Source organism: Dermacentor albipictus, chromosome 2, assembly GCF_038994185.2.
Source record: "Dermacentor albipictus isolate Rhodes 1998 colony chromosome 2, USDA_Dalb.pri_finalv2, whole genome shotgun sequence".
Classification (NCBI taxonomy): domain Eukaryota; kingdom Metazoa; phylum Arthropoda; class Arachnida; order Ixodida; family Ixodidae; genus Dermacentor; species Dermacentor albipictus.
Window position 1 is genome coordinate 497,250 of NC_091822.1, and position 18,318 is coordinate 515,567.

General features: G+C 47.7%; 1 protein-coding gene across 2 annotated transcripts in view; it reads left to right on the forward strand.

Moving 5' to 3' along the window:
* The first annotated feature begins 1,868 nt into the window (after nt 1–1,868).
* LOC139055839 (pre-mRNA 3' end processing protein WDR33-like) overlaps nt 1,869–18,318 on the forward strand; it is a 219,083-nt gene continuing 202,633 nt past the window's right edge. Inside the window, exons 1-5 of one of the 2 annotated variants that reach the window (XM_070533385.1) lie at nt 1,869–2,208; nt 7,232–7,308; nt 7,412–7,507; nt 8,352–8,616; nt 18,083–18,151. In XM_070533385.1, coding sequence (XP_070389486.1) covers nt 8,365–8,616; nt 18,083–18,151 — 321 coding nt within the window. In that variant the 5' untranslated portion in view covers nt 1,869–2,208; nt 7,232–7,308; nt 7,412–7,507; nt 8,352–8,364. The remainder of the gene's footprint in view (nt 2,209–7,231; nt 7,309–7,411; nt 7,508–8,351; nt 8,617–18,082; nt 18,152–18,318) is intronic. The other variant, XM_070533386.1, reaches the window with a different exon arrangement.

The window sequence follows — 18,318 nt, forward strand, 5'->3', positions numbered from 1 at the left end:
GTTTTTCGCACCAGTACCCAGTGCCTCCCAGTACGCCGCACCTGCCCAGCATCCAGCGCGCGGCACTGGGCCCATAATCCGGCGCTGCACTGGACACTGGGTTTTGCAATAGGCATACCTGCTTATGTGCCAAAGCTCTCAACATGTAGGCAGTCTTAAATATTACTGGTGAATCAATGACCAACTATTAGTATTTCGACTCTGGTACCCCATTAAATTTGCTGTAGAAACGTACCCACCTACTAGCAGGCACTGGATATCAGCCACGCCTTCAAGTGCCATTTCATTATGTGCCTTTTCACTGCAGGGATTCGAAAAGTAACCTTCTGTGGTAGTGTAGTGAAAGTTTTTCTCTCACAGGATTGACATAGCTACAATATGGGTAATAATGCAAAACACAGTAAAGGCCCTTACCGTATGGTAAATAACGACATTAATTCCTCTTGCATCCTGCTTCACATAAGCAGTAGTAGATTAAATATCTTTACTTAGTTGTGTAACCTCTTTTATGTTCAGAAACAGCAACCAAAGCAGTGCATTATCCTGAAAATGTGAGCTGGCTTTTTTATGACAGTTCTGTGAAAGCAGTGTGGTGCATGGGTTTGAATGGGATCGAATAAAAAGCTTTTCCGCTTTCAGAGCGATCCGTGCAGACGGGAGCAGAGCACCCGGTCATTATATCATTCCGATGGCACTGCGCGGACACTGCGATGAACCAACTGTGAGATGCGCTGCGCACGTCGTGTTGTTGCACCGCAGGTAGCGCGCACGCGAACAGCGGACGCCAAGATCGGCCGGATTCACTTTGAATTTGACTTGTGTCAGTCCAGTTCGCTGCGGCGGCGGCGTCGGAAAATACAAAAATTGGCCCGGGCATCTGCTTCTCCGCAATGCACGGTTGCTTGACTACCACGTGATGACGCTCTGCCAATAGGGGCGCTAGCGGCGGGATAAAACAGACGCGCAACTCTGCTACCTGCGGTAGCATATACAGTAACTCTACACCCACCCGTGTGGCAGCGACCTCTGCCGGCCATCGTGGGCATTCATTGCAGGCGGCGCCACGCTCGCCCATTGAAAAGAGCTGGTGGACGGTACACTAGCCAGTATATTCTAGGCACTATAGTATATGTGTCTGCGAGGCTCGGGTTGGCTGGTGTTGTAAGAGGCTTCGTCTAAAACGTGGATATGGCTACGCAAATAACGCGTTCTCAAAGTAGAATCTTCATAAAATGTTTCCATTCACGCATATTACATCTTTACTCACCCATGATGCATGACCAAGCGAAGAAAAGCAAGAACAGACGACCAACTGTTTCAAAGCGAGCGCGAACCTTGTCGTCTGTCCTCCAACTTTAACGGCCCGCTGATACTTTTCAGGTAACATGTAGTCGTACACACAATAACAAGTTCTCATAGTTAAACAAAACATGTTTTCGCGTAATAATAAAGCTAAAACAGCTTTTCACGTGCTGTTCTAGTAGAAAATGAATCAATGTGACAGACGGAATGGTACTTGCCAAGCGTGTCTTCAAGGTGTCCTGTGTCTACGAGAACCAAGCCAATCCGAATCCACAATATACCGGCATTCCCATGCATACCACAGCGCAACAGCGCCAGATTTCCCTCTAGGTAATGTAGTCAGAAACTCTATGGTTGATGCCTAGGTTCAGGTCACGTGAGGGATAAACGTGTCTAATTTTTTTCCTGATCCTATGATGGTTTTAGTATAACGAAAATTGTATGCCTAAAAACTAAATATCTTTTTTACCTATATGAGTACTGACAGCAACAAGCTCTTCGCTTTTTCAAAACATTATGACAAAATGCGCCAGAAAGCTCGCGCCATAGAGTTACTAACTCTATGGCTCGCGCAGCGGCGCAGGACAGAATACAAAATGGCCGCTATGTGTATTCCATGGTGTGTTGGTCTCTTGGTGCGTGAATTGCATTCGTAGTGTGGCGCATTCTGTTTCCTGGTGGGCGTGAAGTTACGACATTTTTAAACAGCTTAGGCTTCCCAACTCATACACATTGCGGCAAATTGGTGTGTCACACACAGAACACCACGCCATGAGCGTAAGGACTGCCAGTGAAATTCGTGGAATTGTGTGAAGGCGGTCTCATGGACGTCAAAGCAAAGAGTATGCATTGGACAGCTTGGCCCGAGTCATCCTAGCTGCACCGAAACATCCTGTTCTGTTTAACGTGAGTATGACGCGCAGGCCCTGTGGCGTGCGCCTCTTGCAACCTGGCGGCCATGCTTTCCGCGTGGCATGGCGTCTTGGAGCAGGTTTGCTTCTGGCCGGTTTCCTTGCAAGATATTTGCCATTCCATTCCTTCCTCTAGCGCTGCTAACGTCTCTAGTGGTGGCGTTAGCTCCGGGTTGATAAAGTATAGTCCTGTGACTGCATAGCGCTTGCCAAGATCAGGTTGCGCATCTTTCCTAACGCGATTACGTACTACAGGGGTACGTGATGTGAAGTTCTCTCTCATACGGAACATGTAAGAAAATGCGCATAAAATTTCACTGCCACGAAAGTCCAGTTCAAGCGTTTTAACATGACGTGTTACTTCATTCGGCCGTTACAAAACAATATGCTTATGCAATGGCTTTGCTTGCCAGTCTGGGGAGAACATAGCAGTGGAGCTCCTTCGGGCGCGTGCGACGCACCTAGGTACCGCTGCGTTGGTGCTCCGACGAGGGGTTTTCTAACAGGTAGTAATATACAGTTATCAACTACAGAACAGTGCGAATTACGATCTTTCCTAAATGTCTGTTCCTCAATCTGTTAGTGCCATTTGCAGCGACCTAGCCACAACTTCTTCACCAAGGTATTTACAATGGCAGCCCTTCATTGTTTTCATCACTAGGTTGTATGTTTTGGGATGCCAAATTAACAGTCACTGCAGCTTGGATGGGTCACAGCAATTATTCCCACTGTGCGGCTGTGGAGGGCCTTTCTGAAGTGTGCGAGCGACATCTTTGCTGGGAATGAATAAAAAATAAAAATTGTTCTTTCTGGTCCAAAGCCCTGTGGTGCCATCTTTATGCACCTTGATGAAGTTTCGAAGGAGCAGAACTCCCAGATGACTCGCAAGTGGTTGACAACGCATCAAAGCAGTATGACATATTACTGGTGGATAATCCCACACAGGAATTGAGACTTCAAAAAGTGCTGCCCCACTGAACATGCTAAAAAGCCACTGTGTATAAAATACTTTATAAGAACTGTTCGGGGCTTTAGGCCACTAAGAAACGCTCAAGTAGCACATTCAAAAGACCGTAGTGCCATTAAAATTGTGAAGACAGACATGCAGGTACCGCTTCAAAACTGCGAAAGCCGAAGAAAAATACTCTAAAGAGAGTATTTTTCTTCGATTTTTGGAGCTCTGGCTCATCTACCCTACACATATGACCTTCTCAGCTTCAATTATTTCTTTTAGTTAACTAGAATGACCCTTAACTAGACTGGCAGCCAGGGTTGCTATCTTGTATGCATTTGAAAAGCCGATGTTCGGTTTTGCCTCACGTGATTGTCCTAGGCCATCTAGGCAAATCGCGTGAGACAAAAGTGAATGTTGGCTTTTCGAACGTGTACAAGATAGCAGCCCAGTTGGCAACTAGCTAGTTCCAGTTCTGATGGGAAGTCACGTGGGCTGGATCCCAAAACAACCTGAAGCAGCCCAAATATCGCAACATCAAATGCCATAACACCTGGCTGCTGGATAAACATAAACATGTGACTGGCACGGCAGTGGCCTGTGCTGCTTTACCGGCTTTGAAAAAAAAAGCTGCAGCAACGTTTTCAGGCAATCACATAGAGCGATACAATAACTTTTGTGAGGTTGTGCATGACTCAGCACAAGATGTGCACTGGGCCAACCTGACTCTACGATGCAACAAAAATCCTACGCGTCCAATGCCAACACATGAAATCATGCAAAAGTGATCGTTCAAGGATACCTACTCACAGCAGTGAAGTGCTTACCGGCATTGATAAGCTGGAGTTCTGTCATCATTTGACAAGTCACAGAATAAAAGCAGGATTTCGGTTCAGTAAAGTGGAAAGTTGGGCTAGTTGGTGAGTGATCATCATACCTTGCTGGTGAAGCAGCGCACTGTCACGGACACAGTGAAGACAAACAGCAGCGAGTGTCGTTTTTTCCTGTTTGTCTTCACTGTGTCCGTGTCAGTGCGCTGCTTCACCAGCAAGGTATGATGAGGATTTCGGTTACATCGTATACGTATTAAATTTCTTTGCCGACCAGCTTGGGCTTCCATTTCAGAAAGTTCTTTGGTGGCGCAAGGAAATGCAAGTCCTCTGTGACTAGCAGAAAGCTCCACACAAAAAACAAAATTGTTCATTAGAGCAATAATTGAATGTATGTGCAATTATACAGACTTGCTGGCCATTACTGAATCGGCACATTCAGTTAACTTCGATGATCTACTTTGAACACATCACGGTATTGACGATGTACATGCACTTAAACAACCGACGTAGCGAAGGTTAGCAGTGTGACCATCTTCACTATCTGCAGAAAAATGAGATGCTACCGCATAAACTCGAAAATGGTACCATCGCAGATAAACCCAAAAAGGCACCATAATATGTGGGAACGTGTGTCTACAGCCTGTGAAGCACAATGCAAGTAGTACGCATAAGTGTACCGCAGGCTGTTCAATGGGATGCAAAAAAAATCTGACAAAATTAAGTGCTAACAGCTCGGATATTTGCCGGCTCTTCTATCGCACCATCTCATAATGCGGAACATGCTTTAGAAGGTAACGACAAAACTAATGAAAACTGAAGGTAGTTGTCGCCAATTTGCTGAGCAAGGTAAATGTCCTCAAGCAGCTAGTTTGTAATCCATCAACTCTCTGCAAAGATAGCGGTGAGCACTCATCGCCTCTTTTTGTCGTCTGCTAGCCAAACAACTTCCGAGAGCTGCTTCGTTGTGGCGGGTTCTGGCAGCCTGCGGGTAGCCAGAACTGTTCAGCCCAACACGGAACATATGGTGAAATTACGCTCCACGAGGGGGAGAGGAGGTGTAAAATCGCAGAAATCCCTGAGGCTTATGCATGCAGATTTTGACATCTCAGCCTGCAACAAAAGAAAAAATTTGCACAAGTACTAAGTGTAAATGAGGTGTCTTTGTTAGGTATACATTAGTAGCACCTTCAGGACACCGAAGGGGCAATGAGGACACCAAAGCTGGAATACAGACTGGTTCTTAGGTTTTCAGCTTGCTGAGGCCTCCGAATACAGGGGCTGCATAAGACTGGCTGTCCACAATCACGGACAGCTGATCTAGCATGGAAACACCCCCTGGCACATTCAGACCTTTGCAGTGAAACCCTTGGACAGCCTTAGCGGCCTGGTTCTAGCTTTGATCTTCATGGGTGCGCTGGAAATCTCGTGCCACCCACTTTATTTAGATGCTCTCCTGAGGCCTCTGTTTGCTGGTATTGCTTTTATTCTCGCGTGCTAAATGACCTGATAGGACAAAATCGCACTAGGAACAAAAATGGTTGGTTCGATGTGGGTACGCTAGAGACGATTTGGACAATACCTACCCACTCGTGCTTGGCTGCCAGCAGTGTATCCAAAGAAAATTCTCATGGCCGCCACGAGAATAGACACTGCTTTTGAATGTGTGTCCTCTAGGTAAAGAGGGCAGTAACTGAAAGCCGAGATATTTTGCTCTTTCGAGCTTTATCATGCCTTCAAGTTCTGCGTGTGCTGGGTGTACTTGAGAGCATCGTAATTACTTCAGAGATGGCAACACTATTTTAGGCAAGGTTATATATATTTGTTCCAAAGGTTCTATGTATGTTTTTCCAGCATTTTGGAGCTGTTTAATAGAATCATCTCCAGCCTCAGTAATTGATTGAATTCAATTTTTGAAGATGGCTGTATGCCATTTGCAATTGAAAACAGCTGTAGGCTCGGATCAGGTGGTGCTCATTGATGTTGGCCGCTGCTACCGCAGTAGCAGGTATTGCTGACCTTCTAGCATTGTGTGGCTATTTTCACCCTAGGTGAAAGCCTCCCTCCCTCCCCGATATGTAGCAGGTCTAAATAATAAAAACTAAGGCACCACATTCAAGGCTCATTCATATTGGCGATTGACAACAGTCGCGCGATTGGTGAACATGGAGCAACTCACGACAGCCAATGTTCACACAGGGACACCGGCACACTGAACTGTTCCTCAAATTAGGCCGTTCGTGTGTGCTCATGCTGCTATCACCACATAAAATAAGTGTCAAAGTATACAGACGTCCTGTTCCTGGGAATCTCATTGGTTGTAAGAAAGAACACAGTAGCAGTACTGTGAAAGACAAAACTAGCTTTTATTGGGCGAACCTGTGCCCACAAAACAGGCTACACTTAAAGCACAACGATAGCAGCGAACACAGTCGGCGATCGTCGAAAATCTGATCAGCGGCTCAAGCGCGTCGCCTTTTATAGATCAGTCGTCGAATGTTCCAGATTAACTGATGGAACCCGCGTGTCTTCCACAAAGTTCTACACCATTCGTGTCACGCGATGAAATCTGATAACACAAGGTTCGGCGACAACAGACACGCGGATAGAAGCGTCGATAACTTTCCAGAAACGTCGGATACATGCAGGCGTGTCCCTCGCGGTGCGATTACAGTTGTTAAGCGGCGAAACGTGGTTGCCCGATAAAGATAAGTACACGTGTCAATATTGGCGATTGACAACAGTCGCGCAATTGGTGAACATGGAGCAACTCACGACAGCCAATGTTCACACAGGGACACCGGCACACTGAACTGTTCCTCAAATTAGGCCGTTCGTGTGTGCTCATGCTGCTATCACCACATAAAATAAGTGTCAAAGTATACAGACGTCCTGTTCCTGGGAATCTCATTGGTTCAGAAGGTTTGCAACTGAGGTTGTGTGACTTATTAAATATCACTGACCCACTTTGGACTATTTGCAGCCAGTTTGGTCACGCTAGCTCTGTAAGTCGCCAGTGTTGATGATCCTTATGGATGACATGGGGTGCGATCAAAGATTATTGTGCGAAAAGCGCATTCAGTTAGCATTCAGTTTTGCCTCACATGATTGGCCTATTCCTAGGCTATTTGCGTGATGCGAAACTGTACACTAACGGAATGCGCAATTCGAACTACAATCTCCAATTGTGCCCCTGGCTGCTGAAGTTTACAGCCACCCACTCTTGTTTTTTGCAGGCTGTGCAGTAAGAAGTAACTCCATCACTTGAGGCAGGTGCCTAATGTCCTCGTGCACAGAAGGCTTGGCTTGACTGGTAACTAAAGCTGCTTTTCAGTGCTTCCACTCATGATAGTTGCTAGAGAGCCATCTTCATAGTACCTGATCACTGGCCATGCTTTTTTCTCTCTTTCGCACAGTTCATTGATCGAAGCCATTAGTTCTCATACTGAAAATGGGGTTTTGCAACATTCAAGAAGGTGGTAATCTCAAAGTCACTCTAGCCAACATCTAAGGCAAGTAGGACTTAATGCGCTTCCGCATGCTGTGTCACACTGGAAGCATCTACCCTTGAAACAAATGTGCTAGATACGTGACAGAGGGGTTAGGGATGACATAGGGCCCAGACAGCTGGTCAATGCCTGTGGCAGTCCAGCTTGGTATTCTAAAATACCTCACATCATACTGCATACGATCGTACACTCCAAAATAACGCCTGCAAATCAGAAACATTGCTGAAAAACTCCATTTTGCATCCATTTTAGGAATTCATGTAGCATCACTTGCATCCGTGTAAATGGGTGAAATTTTGTAAAGTTTTCCCAAAGGGACGTTCACATAGCAGCTGCAGTTGTAATAGCTCCCTCGGAGTGACGGAAATTAGTTGGATGTAGCATTGGAAAAGGGAGGCTACAAACATTGGAATGCGTCTGTGTTGGCACTGTAAGAAAGTGCTTAAAGTATAAAACAGGTCAGGCAGTGATGTGGAAGAACTGTATCTTTATTCACTGCAGTTCATAACACAGCAACAAAGCTCTGCATGTGCATCAGGTTTAGTGTAGCCTTTGAGATTGTAGCTTTTTTTCTGTTGGAATGGCACCATGTCCATGGAAGCTGTGCCTTTGGCATGCTGGGATATTCCCACTGCTCCTCAGACAAGCAGGAAGTGCTGCGCACAAGCTTAATTAAATGTCCCAAAAAAAAGAAGCTGTTTTTTCCACTGAATTGGATTTAGAGCGTTGGAGATGTCAGGAGGCAACTTCAACATAACTGCTGGCACCAGCTTGCCTGGGCGTTTAAATGTGGGTGATGAAATGTCTTGCGTGTATTTGGAATGCCACCTGTTGTTCTTTCTTGCAGGTGACAATAGCCTATGCCAGTGGTGACCATGCAGGTAATCCAGACGCAGCCAATGACTCCTGGTGGCCGCTTCCAGTATGGAGGTGGCCCCAAATATGGGGGCTACGGAGGGGGACGCAGCCAGGCAGGAGGAACCTATGGGCCTGTTGGAGGCAGACCAGGCATGTCCTCCATGCAGAGTATCGAGTTTGATGGGAAACGCCTGCGCAAGGCCGTTGCCCGCAAGACTGTTGACTACAACACTGCTGTGGTTGAGTACCTCGAGGTGCGTGTCTGGGGCAGACTTTAAGTGTTTAATTTTCTTTGTGAACTATCTGCGATTCTTCGTTCCTAAAGCCTGTTTCAACCTGCATGTGACTGTGCGGCGGCAGTCGCAGCTGCTGAGCAGTACCGCGGCGTCTAGACCTGGCTTCGTTTTACCTGCACCCTCCTCAAGCAATGCCCACCACTAACGATGAGTGTTGCTTGTGGAGAGCGCCTGTGAGCAGTGGGCTTCCGCAGCCCCCGGAAGCGGTGCTGGAGCTTCGCTTATCTATGATTCAGCATGTGTGAAATGCAGAGTTCATTGTTCTCCAAGAGTGCCCTAGCTTAGTTCTTCACTTTCTTGCGTAAAAGAACACTTTGATTATTCCCAATGTCAACTTTGGTTTAAGTTGTTTTCTAAAGCCTCTCCCAACTACAGCCGTCTAGTAGCCGAGTAGGATAGTATCAAAATTTGGCATGAAATGGGTAAGTCAGCGGATGCACGGGTCTGTCAGCGGCTCTCATTCTTGAATGCTATCGTGCATGCCAAGTGCCGTCTTGGCCACAAAGCGTGCAAATAGGCATTGTTGGCTTTTAACCAATCCCTCGTCCCTTTTTCTCCTCAAGGTATTTGAGCAGAAGGGCAGCTGCCTTGCGGTTCTAGTAGATTTTGGATGAGATGTAGCCAAGGAAGCACACAACCAAACTAGGAGCATGCACGCCCACAGTGAAAGAAAAACACCAGCGTGCGGCGCGAACGAAGAACACGGACTGCTATTTCATCCCCTATATCTGCAACCGTGTGGGCCACATCACACATGAAAAAGTTACTACAGAACCCATCTCATGACTGTTGACAGTAATGTGTCAGCATTGAATCAGTACAGGGACACAGCATATTGCCGCTGAGGTGTGTATGAGGTGTGTACTGCAGCAGGGCTCTTGCGCTTCCATGGGAACACTTGGTGCCATCTGTGCCGCCGCTGCGATGCCTGCGCATGGCCTCCAAAATGCACTGTGCGCTGGTGCCTGGGAACACTTGAGTAACACGCCATGCAGCAACCGAGCTGCACTCTCGTGCTTCTTTCTGGAGGTGCTGTGTCGTCTAGTGACACTGCCATGGAGTCCGTCTCCGAGACAAGTACTGTGGCGCTGGTGCCTGTGAACGCTGAGAATTGTTCCCTCGCTTGCTGCACATTCAGCGGTGCGTGCTCAGTGACCCAAGTTGGCGAGAGGCTCATTGAAGAGAAGCATACACCTTCATGGTGCAGCTTGCTAAAGCGTTGACAGGAAAACCATTCATTGAAGAGTGGCACATACCCAGTGCATTTGTGGCACAGCCTGCTAATGCGTTAGGTTGCTGTCCTTGAGGACCTCTGCGAGATAGGCTTGATTTTGCTCAGCATCGGATAAATACAAGCAATATTTTTGGTCATGGTGGAATGGCACATTCCCAGTATGACATGCCTAGTTACCTAAGTAGGTGTCAAGGCCATTCATTGGAGACTAGCAAAGATTGAGCGGCACATACCCAGTACCCCGGGTCGGTGTGAGAGCTTCTTCGAACGGTAGTACCTACCATGTCCTGCATCTTACTGTGACCCATGTCAGCGTGAAAGAGGTTCGTTGAAGAGTGGCACATATATACACATTGCTACATACTCAGCGACCCAAGTTGGCCCGATGCTTGGTTCCAAACCCTGATACCTAAAGCACAGCAGCTCGATGTGCTACCCATTGCACCATTGACTACTCAGTGACCCAGGTAGATGGAAAAACGGCTAGGTACAAACGTAGATAGATGCATAGATAGAAAGATACATACAGTCGAACCCACGTATAATGATACCGGTTTCAACAATATATCGGTAGTAACAATGAGAAGCTGCTGCACCGTCAACTTTAGATGTTTTCCATGGTGAAATAACCTGCTTCCTATAATGCCTCGATGCTGCATTATCGGCTATAACAATGAAGTCTGGCTGGTGGGTGTCCGAGCGGGAAGGTGGCGAAATGCGAAATCGTTGAAAAAGAAAACTAGAAATTCAAGCTGCTGCACGATGGGCTGCTGCTCAAGTTTACCACCATTTCTATCACCAATAGCCGCGGCGTGCTCATTTTCCAGCCGTCGCGATGCGCCTCTCTCTCGTTGCCCTTCCACCCCTCCAAGCATGAATGGGCTGCACCCATAGCTCTACGACGCCCCACCCTCCAAAACACAAATGGACCGCGCCAACTGTGCTGCTCCCAGCTTGCTCCCATGTTGCTCTCTGGCTCCTCATTCAGTGCAGTTCTGTCAGCAGCTTAAGCGCTCTCGTTCATATTTTTTTGCATTGAAATCGTTCCTGGCCACGCGGATTCTCAGCCTCGTTTGACTTTCTGCCAAAACGGAAGATGGCTGATCCGTCCGCTGATCATCGGCAGTGCTTGGCGTTGCCGGTGAAAAGAAAGTGCAGGGCTACAGATTTGGAAACTAAGTGCTTCTAACCGGTAAGGCGATTATCGCGAACGTGCTTGCGTCAGATAGCGACGGCGACGACGGCAGCGATGATGCGGCAGGGCAGGCTGCCTCAACCTAGTCCTTATAGGAGGCCGAGCAGATGATTCGGTCCCCTCTAGGGCTTCGTTTTCGCGAGGAACCTCCTGCTGCTCTACGTGGAGCACCTGGGTGCCTTGGAGAAACATGTAGGCTAGCTTCGCGTAAAGCATGAGAGGCTGACGGACATAGTGTTTTGTCGTGCAAGCCAGTGAGAAGTACGTGGCAAGATGCTTACAGCGATCTCACCTCAGCGTTTCTTCTGGATTTCTCAAGCTGACAGACTGTCGCGGCAGCCTTCTCGCAATTTTTTAAGGCCCCTTTTGGGGCCACCAAAGCGATGCCTCGGTGGTGCCTGCATATCGCTTGCGAGCCGTGACCCCTCTTTGCAGTTATAACAGTGCCATTCCTTAACTCCGACACCCGCGGCTTGTTACGTGCAATCGGAGCACCTAGGAAGCAGTTAAATAAGTGAGCACAATCAGCAGCTAGATGGAGGGAGGTGTTGGGGAGGACACTGGCCTACCTGCCATTATAGTTTTCTCACAACAGCTCTGCCATCCCCCTATTTCAATTTCTTTCATGCAGCCTGGTTATAACAATTATCGGTTATCACAATGGAATTTTCATGGCACACGAGTATTGTCATAAGTGGGTTCAGCTATACATTGATAGCCCTGGGAAAGTGTAAAAAGAAAGGCAAATTAGATGACCCCTACTACAGGCAGACTGACGCCAGCTCGAGCGCACAAGCTCTTCCGCATGCCTACACTGCCCCTGCCATGTGCCTCTCGCTTAACTGCTCACGGACGCTCCATCATTAGTCGCCGCACGCAAATTTTAATGCCTTAGCATTTTTTAGGATACTTCACACACTTTCCGGGGCCTATCCATTTATCTATGTTTGTTTCTATCTATGTACATTTGTATCTAACCATTTTTCTGCCTACCGGGATCACTGAGTAGTTCATGGTCGAATGAGTAGTGCATTGGGCTGCTCCACTGGGCAACAAGGCTCGAAACCAACCATCGGACATCCTTGGGTCACTGATTATGTGGCAATGTGTGCATATGTACTGCTCTTCGATGAACCTCTTTCATGCCGACATGAGTCACTGTAAGATGCGAGACGTGGTAGGTACCGCTGTTCAAAGGAACTCCTTGACACCGACTTAGAATACTGGGTATCTGCCACTCATCTGTGCTAGTCGGCAATGAACCTCTTTGATGACAACTTAGGTACCGAAAAGAAAAGAGAACCCACCGTGGTTGCTCAGTGGCTATGGTGTCGGGCTGCTGAGCACAAGGTCGCGGGATCGAATCCCGGCCACGGCGGCCACATTTCGATGGGGGCGAAATGTGAAAACACCCGTGTGCTTAGATTTAGGTGCACGTTAAAGAACCCCAGGTGGTCGAAATTTCCGAAGTCCTCCACTACGGCGTGCCTCATAATCAGAAAGTGGTTTTGGCACATAAAACCCCATCATTTTTTTTTTTTTTTAAAGAGACCCTGTATATTTTTCCGATACTCAGCGAAATCGAGCCCACGTCACAAGGGTGCCTCAAGGACAGCAACCCAATGCATTAGCAGTCTGCTCCATGAATGCAATGTGTATGTGCTGCTCTTCAATAAACGTCTCGTCAACTTGAGTCACTGAATATGTGCCTCTGAGTGTGTGGAAAGTGAGGAAACAATTCGCAGTGATCGCCAGCATCGGTGCACAACACTTTTCATCTCAGAGGCCATGTATGGACTTCTTGGCAGTGCTACCATATGGTGTAGCGTGTCCAGAAAAGAAGTGCAAGAGCCCAGTTTCCACACGATGCGTTTCTCAGCGATCGCACGGGCTGGCGCACCATGCATTTCAGAGGCCACGTGCAGGCTTTTAGGTGACGGCGGTAGATGGCGCTGCGTCTTCCTGGGGGGAGTGTGAAAGAGGAGTCCCATTAAACCCAGCAGACTTAGTTTCTCAGGGCACTTCGGTCCAGTCTCTGATCGACTGGGAAATTAGGTGGAGTGGACCGGCTTGGTTAGCAAGAATTGAAGAATGGCCCAAGTACTCGGCTGCCATTCTGACTATTGTACAAGAAGAGGAGTCAGAAGAAAACACCATTAAACTCCATGCTTTAGCTACACCGGTGCATCTTGTCTTCAACTTGTCAAGACGTAGTGCAGTCGCCGACTTATTATTCAGACTCCAAAAATTCGGACATGCTCGATTATTCGGTCTGCTTCGCGGCACTGCCATTCACCCCATAGACCATAATGCATAACAACTGCCGAAAGTTCGGACATCTTGCAACCTCTCGTCTGATTTTTCAGACACTCCTTGAGCCAACTCGATTGACAACACCATGCACCAACTCTGACCGGTGCATGGTTCGACTTGCTGAACGCCATTTTTGTTTTGAACGGAGCCTCTTTGCTGCCCCACGAAGGGGCGCTACTGCAAATCTCCGCTCATCATCATCGTTTCTGCCTGGTTCGTAGCTACAGCAGTTCCCCCCTCAGCTTAGTAAGCCATGTCACGACAATCCAGCAGCTAATTTGTTTCTTTCTTCGTGCTCGATGCTGCGAGTAGGCCACGTTTTTCGTTTGTGCGACTGGTGTCGGCGTGGTGATGTTTGCTTTGAGTGCTGTGTCGAAATCGCGGTGATGCAACGCGGCATACGGAAACATCGCGTCAAGTGTCTAATGGCGCCGACAGTGCCAGTGCGGACTCCGCTGGAGAATGCTGGCAAGTGGGTGCCAGGAGGCCGAGGATTTGTTGCCTTCCGATGAGCTCCCTACTGATGCCGAAAATGTTCTGCCGAGACCTGCGCAGTGGCTGCTTTGTGATTCTGGACATCGTCTCATTTGACAGTTTCACAGGTGCCGATACTGCTGTACTGACATGCGCAGAACTCGACGATGGCGAGATCATTCGTCAAGTTTCTGCTGCGCCGCCAGACGATGACTTCGAGTCGGAAGATGACGCACCATGTGCTACGCTGCCGTCGCATACGGAGCATGCGCAAGCAGTGACTGTGCTTTCAGCCCCCTATAGTGACCGTTTGACCCTCTCCGAGATTCGGGCTTATCTGATTGTGCGTAAATGGAACAGCGTGCAATGCGCATTCACGATTTCTTCAAGCCTACTGACGAGCCCGAATTAGTGTGTGGAAATAAAGGATTTCTTTTCTTTCCTTTTTTTTTTCTTAATCTGCTTTTTCGGACACCTGTTTATACGGACATTTCCGCAGTCCCCATGAGGTTCGAATAAACGGTCGGCGTCTGTACTTGGTTTTGGGTGCTAAGGGTCTCAGCATGGATTCTGATGTTTGTCACAGCCTGCCGTGGCCTGCCAATATTAAAAAACACCTAACATCATCGGAGCTTGCCAGTTTGGAAAAGTAATAGGCTTTTCACGGCCCAAAAGCAGCAATGTGACCTTGAATTATCAGCGCTCCAGGCAGGACAAGACCTCCACGAGGTGTGGAGAATCAGATTTGTACCCCTTTTTTGCAAAGGAGAATGGTTTTCTGCAGATCCAAACAAGACTTCGGAATGTCGTGGACCAGGACTGCATCAAGCACCTGGTCCTGCTCCCCGGTGATCACCGTGTCACTGAACTCATTATCGCAACATGCTTGTACTGGAGGATTTTTCAGAGCCCCAACGACCATCGCAGAACTCTGAGAGTGCTTCTGGGTGACAAAGGCAAAGCAGTGTGTAAAGAGAGTAATCGGGCAGTGTACTTGGCGTGCCCGCTTAAGGACCAAGCCTGCAACGGCTCCAATGATGTTGCTACCTGTGGACTGAGTGAATGTTTCAAAACCGTTTAACATTGTTGATATGGATTTTACGGGCCCAATATACCTGAAAAGTGAGCCTACACAGAAATCCTACATCGTGTTGTTCACTTGCTCGGTAGTTCGTACTATCCACCTAAAGCTTGTCTTGCGCTCAACAGGCGAAGGTTTACTAGAGGTTCCAGCATTTTGTTGCATGTCGTGGACTTCCTGTGGTAATTTACTCTGACAATGCTCTGTGCTTTAAGCGTGCTTCGTATGACACTCTTCAAGGAAGTGAGGTTGGCGTTCACCTGTATCGCATTATGTGAAAATTCACTGCCAATTGTGCTCCTTGGTAAGGTGGATTTCAGAAGCAAATGGTGCGGTCAGTTAAAGACAGTTTGAGGAACGTGCTAGGGCGGTCACTTCTAGATTATGATCACATTAGTACGGTCCTAACAGAAATAGAAACGATCATAAGCAGTAGACCACTGACGTATTCATATCCTGCCCCAGACGAACCAGAAGTCTTTTACACCTGTTCATTTCTTGCATGGCAAACAATTGACAGCATTTTCCAACTTACAAATTGTAGCCGTAATGCCTAGCTCCCATACTGAGCTGCTTAAAACATGGATACAGAGTCAAGAAATGCAAAAATATTTTTTGGCATCGCTGGTACAAGGAATTATTTAATACTCCTCAGAAGCACTCATAGTAGACCAGTGTCAGACATCACTAACATTATTGAAGACAATACGTTGTAGTGCAAAACAATTACGTGCCCAGACTGGTGGAAACTCGCACATGGCCTGGAGAACATTGCGGATAAACGACGGGCGCATGTCGCCTAAAGCTTGGAAATGGCAAAGTGGTCATGTGACCTGTAAGACATTTGTGCTTCGGAGAAATGCCCCCATAGCACTCCAGGCCATGACTGTTAATAGAAAGAAAGAACAATGAAGTTCTTCCTCTTTTTGCGGAAATAAACGCCTGCGTAAGACGTGCTGCTCTCGGCTCTTTGGGCATATTGTCCTTAACCGTGCTTGAAGCCTGGTCTACCCGACAATAAGGTCTTCGAACTTTACGCACGCCTCATACATAACTCATTTTTATGGTGGCAATATATTGTGTTGCTATATTGATTCAGTGCAAACACATTACCATCGATAGATGCTTTAAAAAGAAAATCAGTGTCTCTATTTTCGATACCACAGTGTCTATGGCTTCTATCGTTATGACCACTTGCCAGCTCTGTGCAGCTTATATATAAATTGCATTGGATTTAAAGGGAGAAACTATATTAAAAAAGTTCCTACTAACAAACTATTGTCATATTTTGGGGCGGTCCACTTGGTACATATGCTGAGGCATAGTGGATGCATCGCCTCATTATGATGAAGTTCGTTGCAAGTCAGCTTGACTGTACTCTGGCCTGTGTTTAATTGCCTGCCTGATGATGATAAGCACATTAGTGGGCCTCTTCGCTTTTCCACTTCTGGCTACCTGCGGGCTACCAAGCCAGCCAAAGCGCCTTTGTTTTTCTCTGGTTGCTCCACCCACCGTGCCATGCACTTCCGCCGGATGTGCATTTTATTTGGGCTGACTGTTCATGCTACCCGCGTGCTGCCAGAACCAGCCAGGACGATTTTAGTCGGGCATCTCTCTGGGAGTTCTCTGGCTAGCAGATGACTAAAAGAGACGATGGGCGCTTGCCGTCATTTTTGTGGGGACTTGACGGATTGCAACACGGGCGCTTGAGGACTTAAATTTACCTTGCTCATCCAACTGTCTACGGTCATCTTCGGATTTCCTTACTTCTAGCGTTATCTTCTTAGGTTCTAACGCACTATTTCGCATTGCAAGGGGGTGCGATACGAGCGGCAGTGAACTGTTGGACGCTTTTGTGTGTGTATGTGTTTGCGTCTTATGAAGCCTTTTTCCTAGCAGTGATAACTGCACCACGCTCTCTTGCGTGTATGTTATCTGCATGGTGTTCGCGTAAGTTGTAGGCACTCATTCACACACACTGCGGTACATTTTCGGTTGATCTTTTTCTGGTGGTCTTCCTTTTCACATATCTTGTGGATGTATGTGGCGATATCTCCTTTTTCTGCAGTTAGCAAAGGCATTGCAGCTAACCCGTGTTCACTCTATCTCTCCGTGGTATGCTTGGGTGGCAGCTCGAAACCGATATGTGTTCAGAGTGCAGGCTGTTGATGTTAAAATGCACTGGTTGGGTACAGTAGGCCCACATACATGTACATACAGTAGGCTACATGTGGGCTACATGCCCACATGTAGCCACATGTACATTAGCCACGTGTACATTAGCTTATTGCTCTCATGATCGCGACCCATATTGTTTTTTGTGTGAAACTTTTCGTTGGTCACAGGCAGCGTACATTTTCATGCGCCAGCCACATCCCCAACTCCTTAGGGTCAAAATTAGAAGCACCATCAGCTGAAACAAACTTTCTGAAATCGAAGCCGAAGCAGGTATTAGATGTATTCAATATCCTGCTCTTTCATGTCTTGCCAAGTGATGACACAACGCCAACTCATCAATGTCGCTGGTGGGCGACGTGATCGCTGCAAGCAGGGATCCTTGAGCGATCGCTTCCGGGTATGTAATCACTTAAGCGCAACTTCGCGTGTTGGCATCGAGCGCGTTGGAGACCGTATGTTGCGCTGTGCAAGGTGATGTTGGCAGAGTGTGTGCCCTGTGTCGAGTCGTGCAAAATCTCTTGAAAGGGATCACAACCCTTGGGGTAACTTTATATATTTTCAAGCTGGCAACGCATAAATGGGCCGACTACGCCGAGTGCGTGCCGGTCTTGCCGGCGCTGCCATGCTGGTAGCATGTTTATTTATTCCACGGCCAGCTGCCCTCACCACGGCATTTGGTTTTGCAAACTTCGGGCAGCTGCGGGTTGTCTTGGGATCCGAGCCCATGTGACTTCCTATCAGGACCGGAACTAGTTGGCTGCCATCTGTCTGCCAGCGGGCTGCCAGAACTCAAAAAATTGAAGAGGCCCAGTGTCTGAGTGGGCCCCCAAAAGCAGGGGATGCTTCGTCCCATCAGCCAGTGAAGTATTTGTGACGTGTAATTTTGCGCTTGCCTAGCATAATGGTTGAGTCATGTTGACTTGCAACATTTGCACTTGTGTGTATGCAGAATCGTGTCTGGCAGAGGGACTATCGGGACGCAAGAGCCCTGCAGCCGGATTCGGGTTACTACACCAGGGTGAGTAATGTTTGACTCACCGGGAACGGTTACAGAGTACAGCGTTCCATGCCCCATGCCACTGAGTGGGCCAGCACTGGTCACCTGGATCATGCTTCTGTCGTCAGCCTCTGATTTGGAAAGGTGATGTACGGTCATGGCACCTTGCTAGCATTGGGTACATCGCA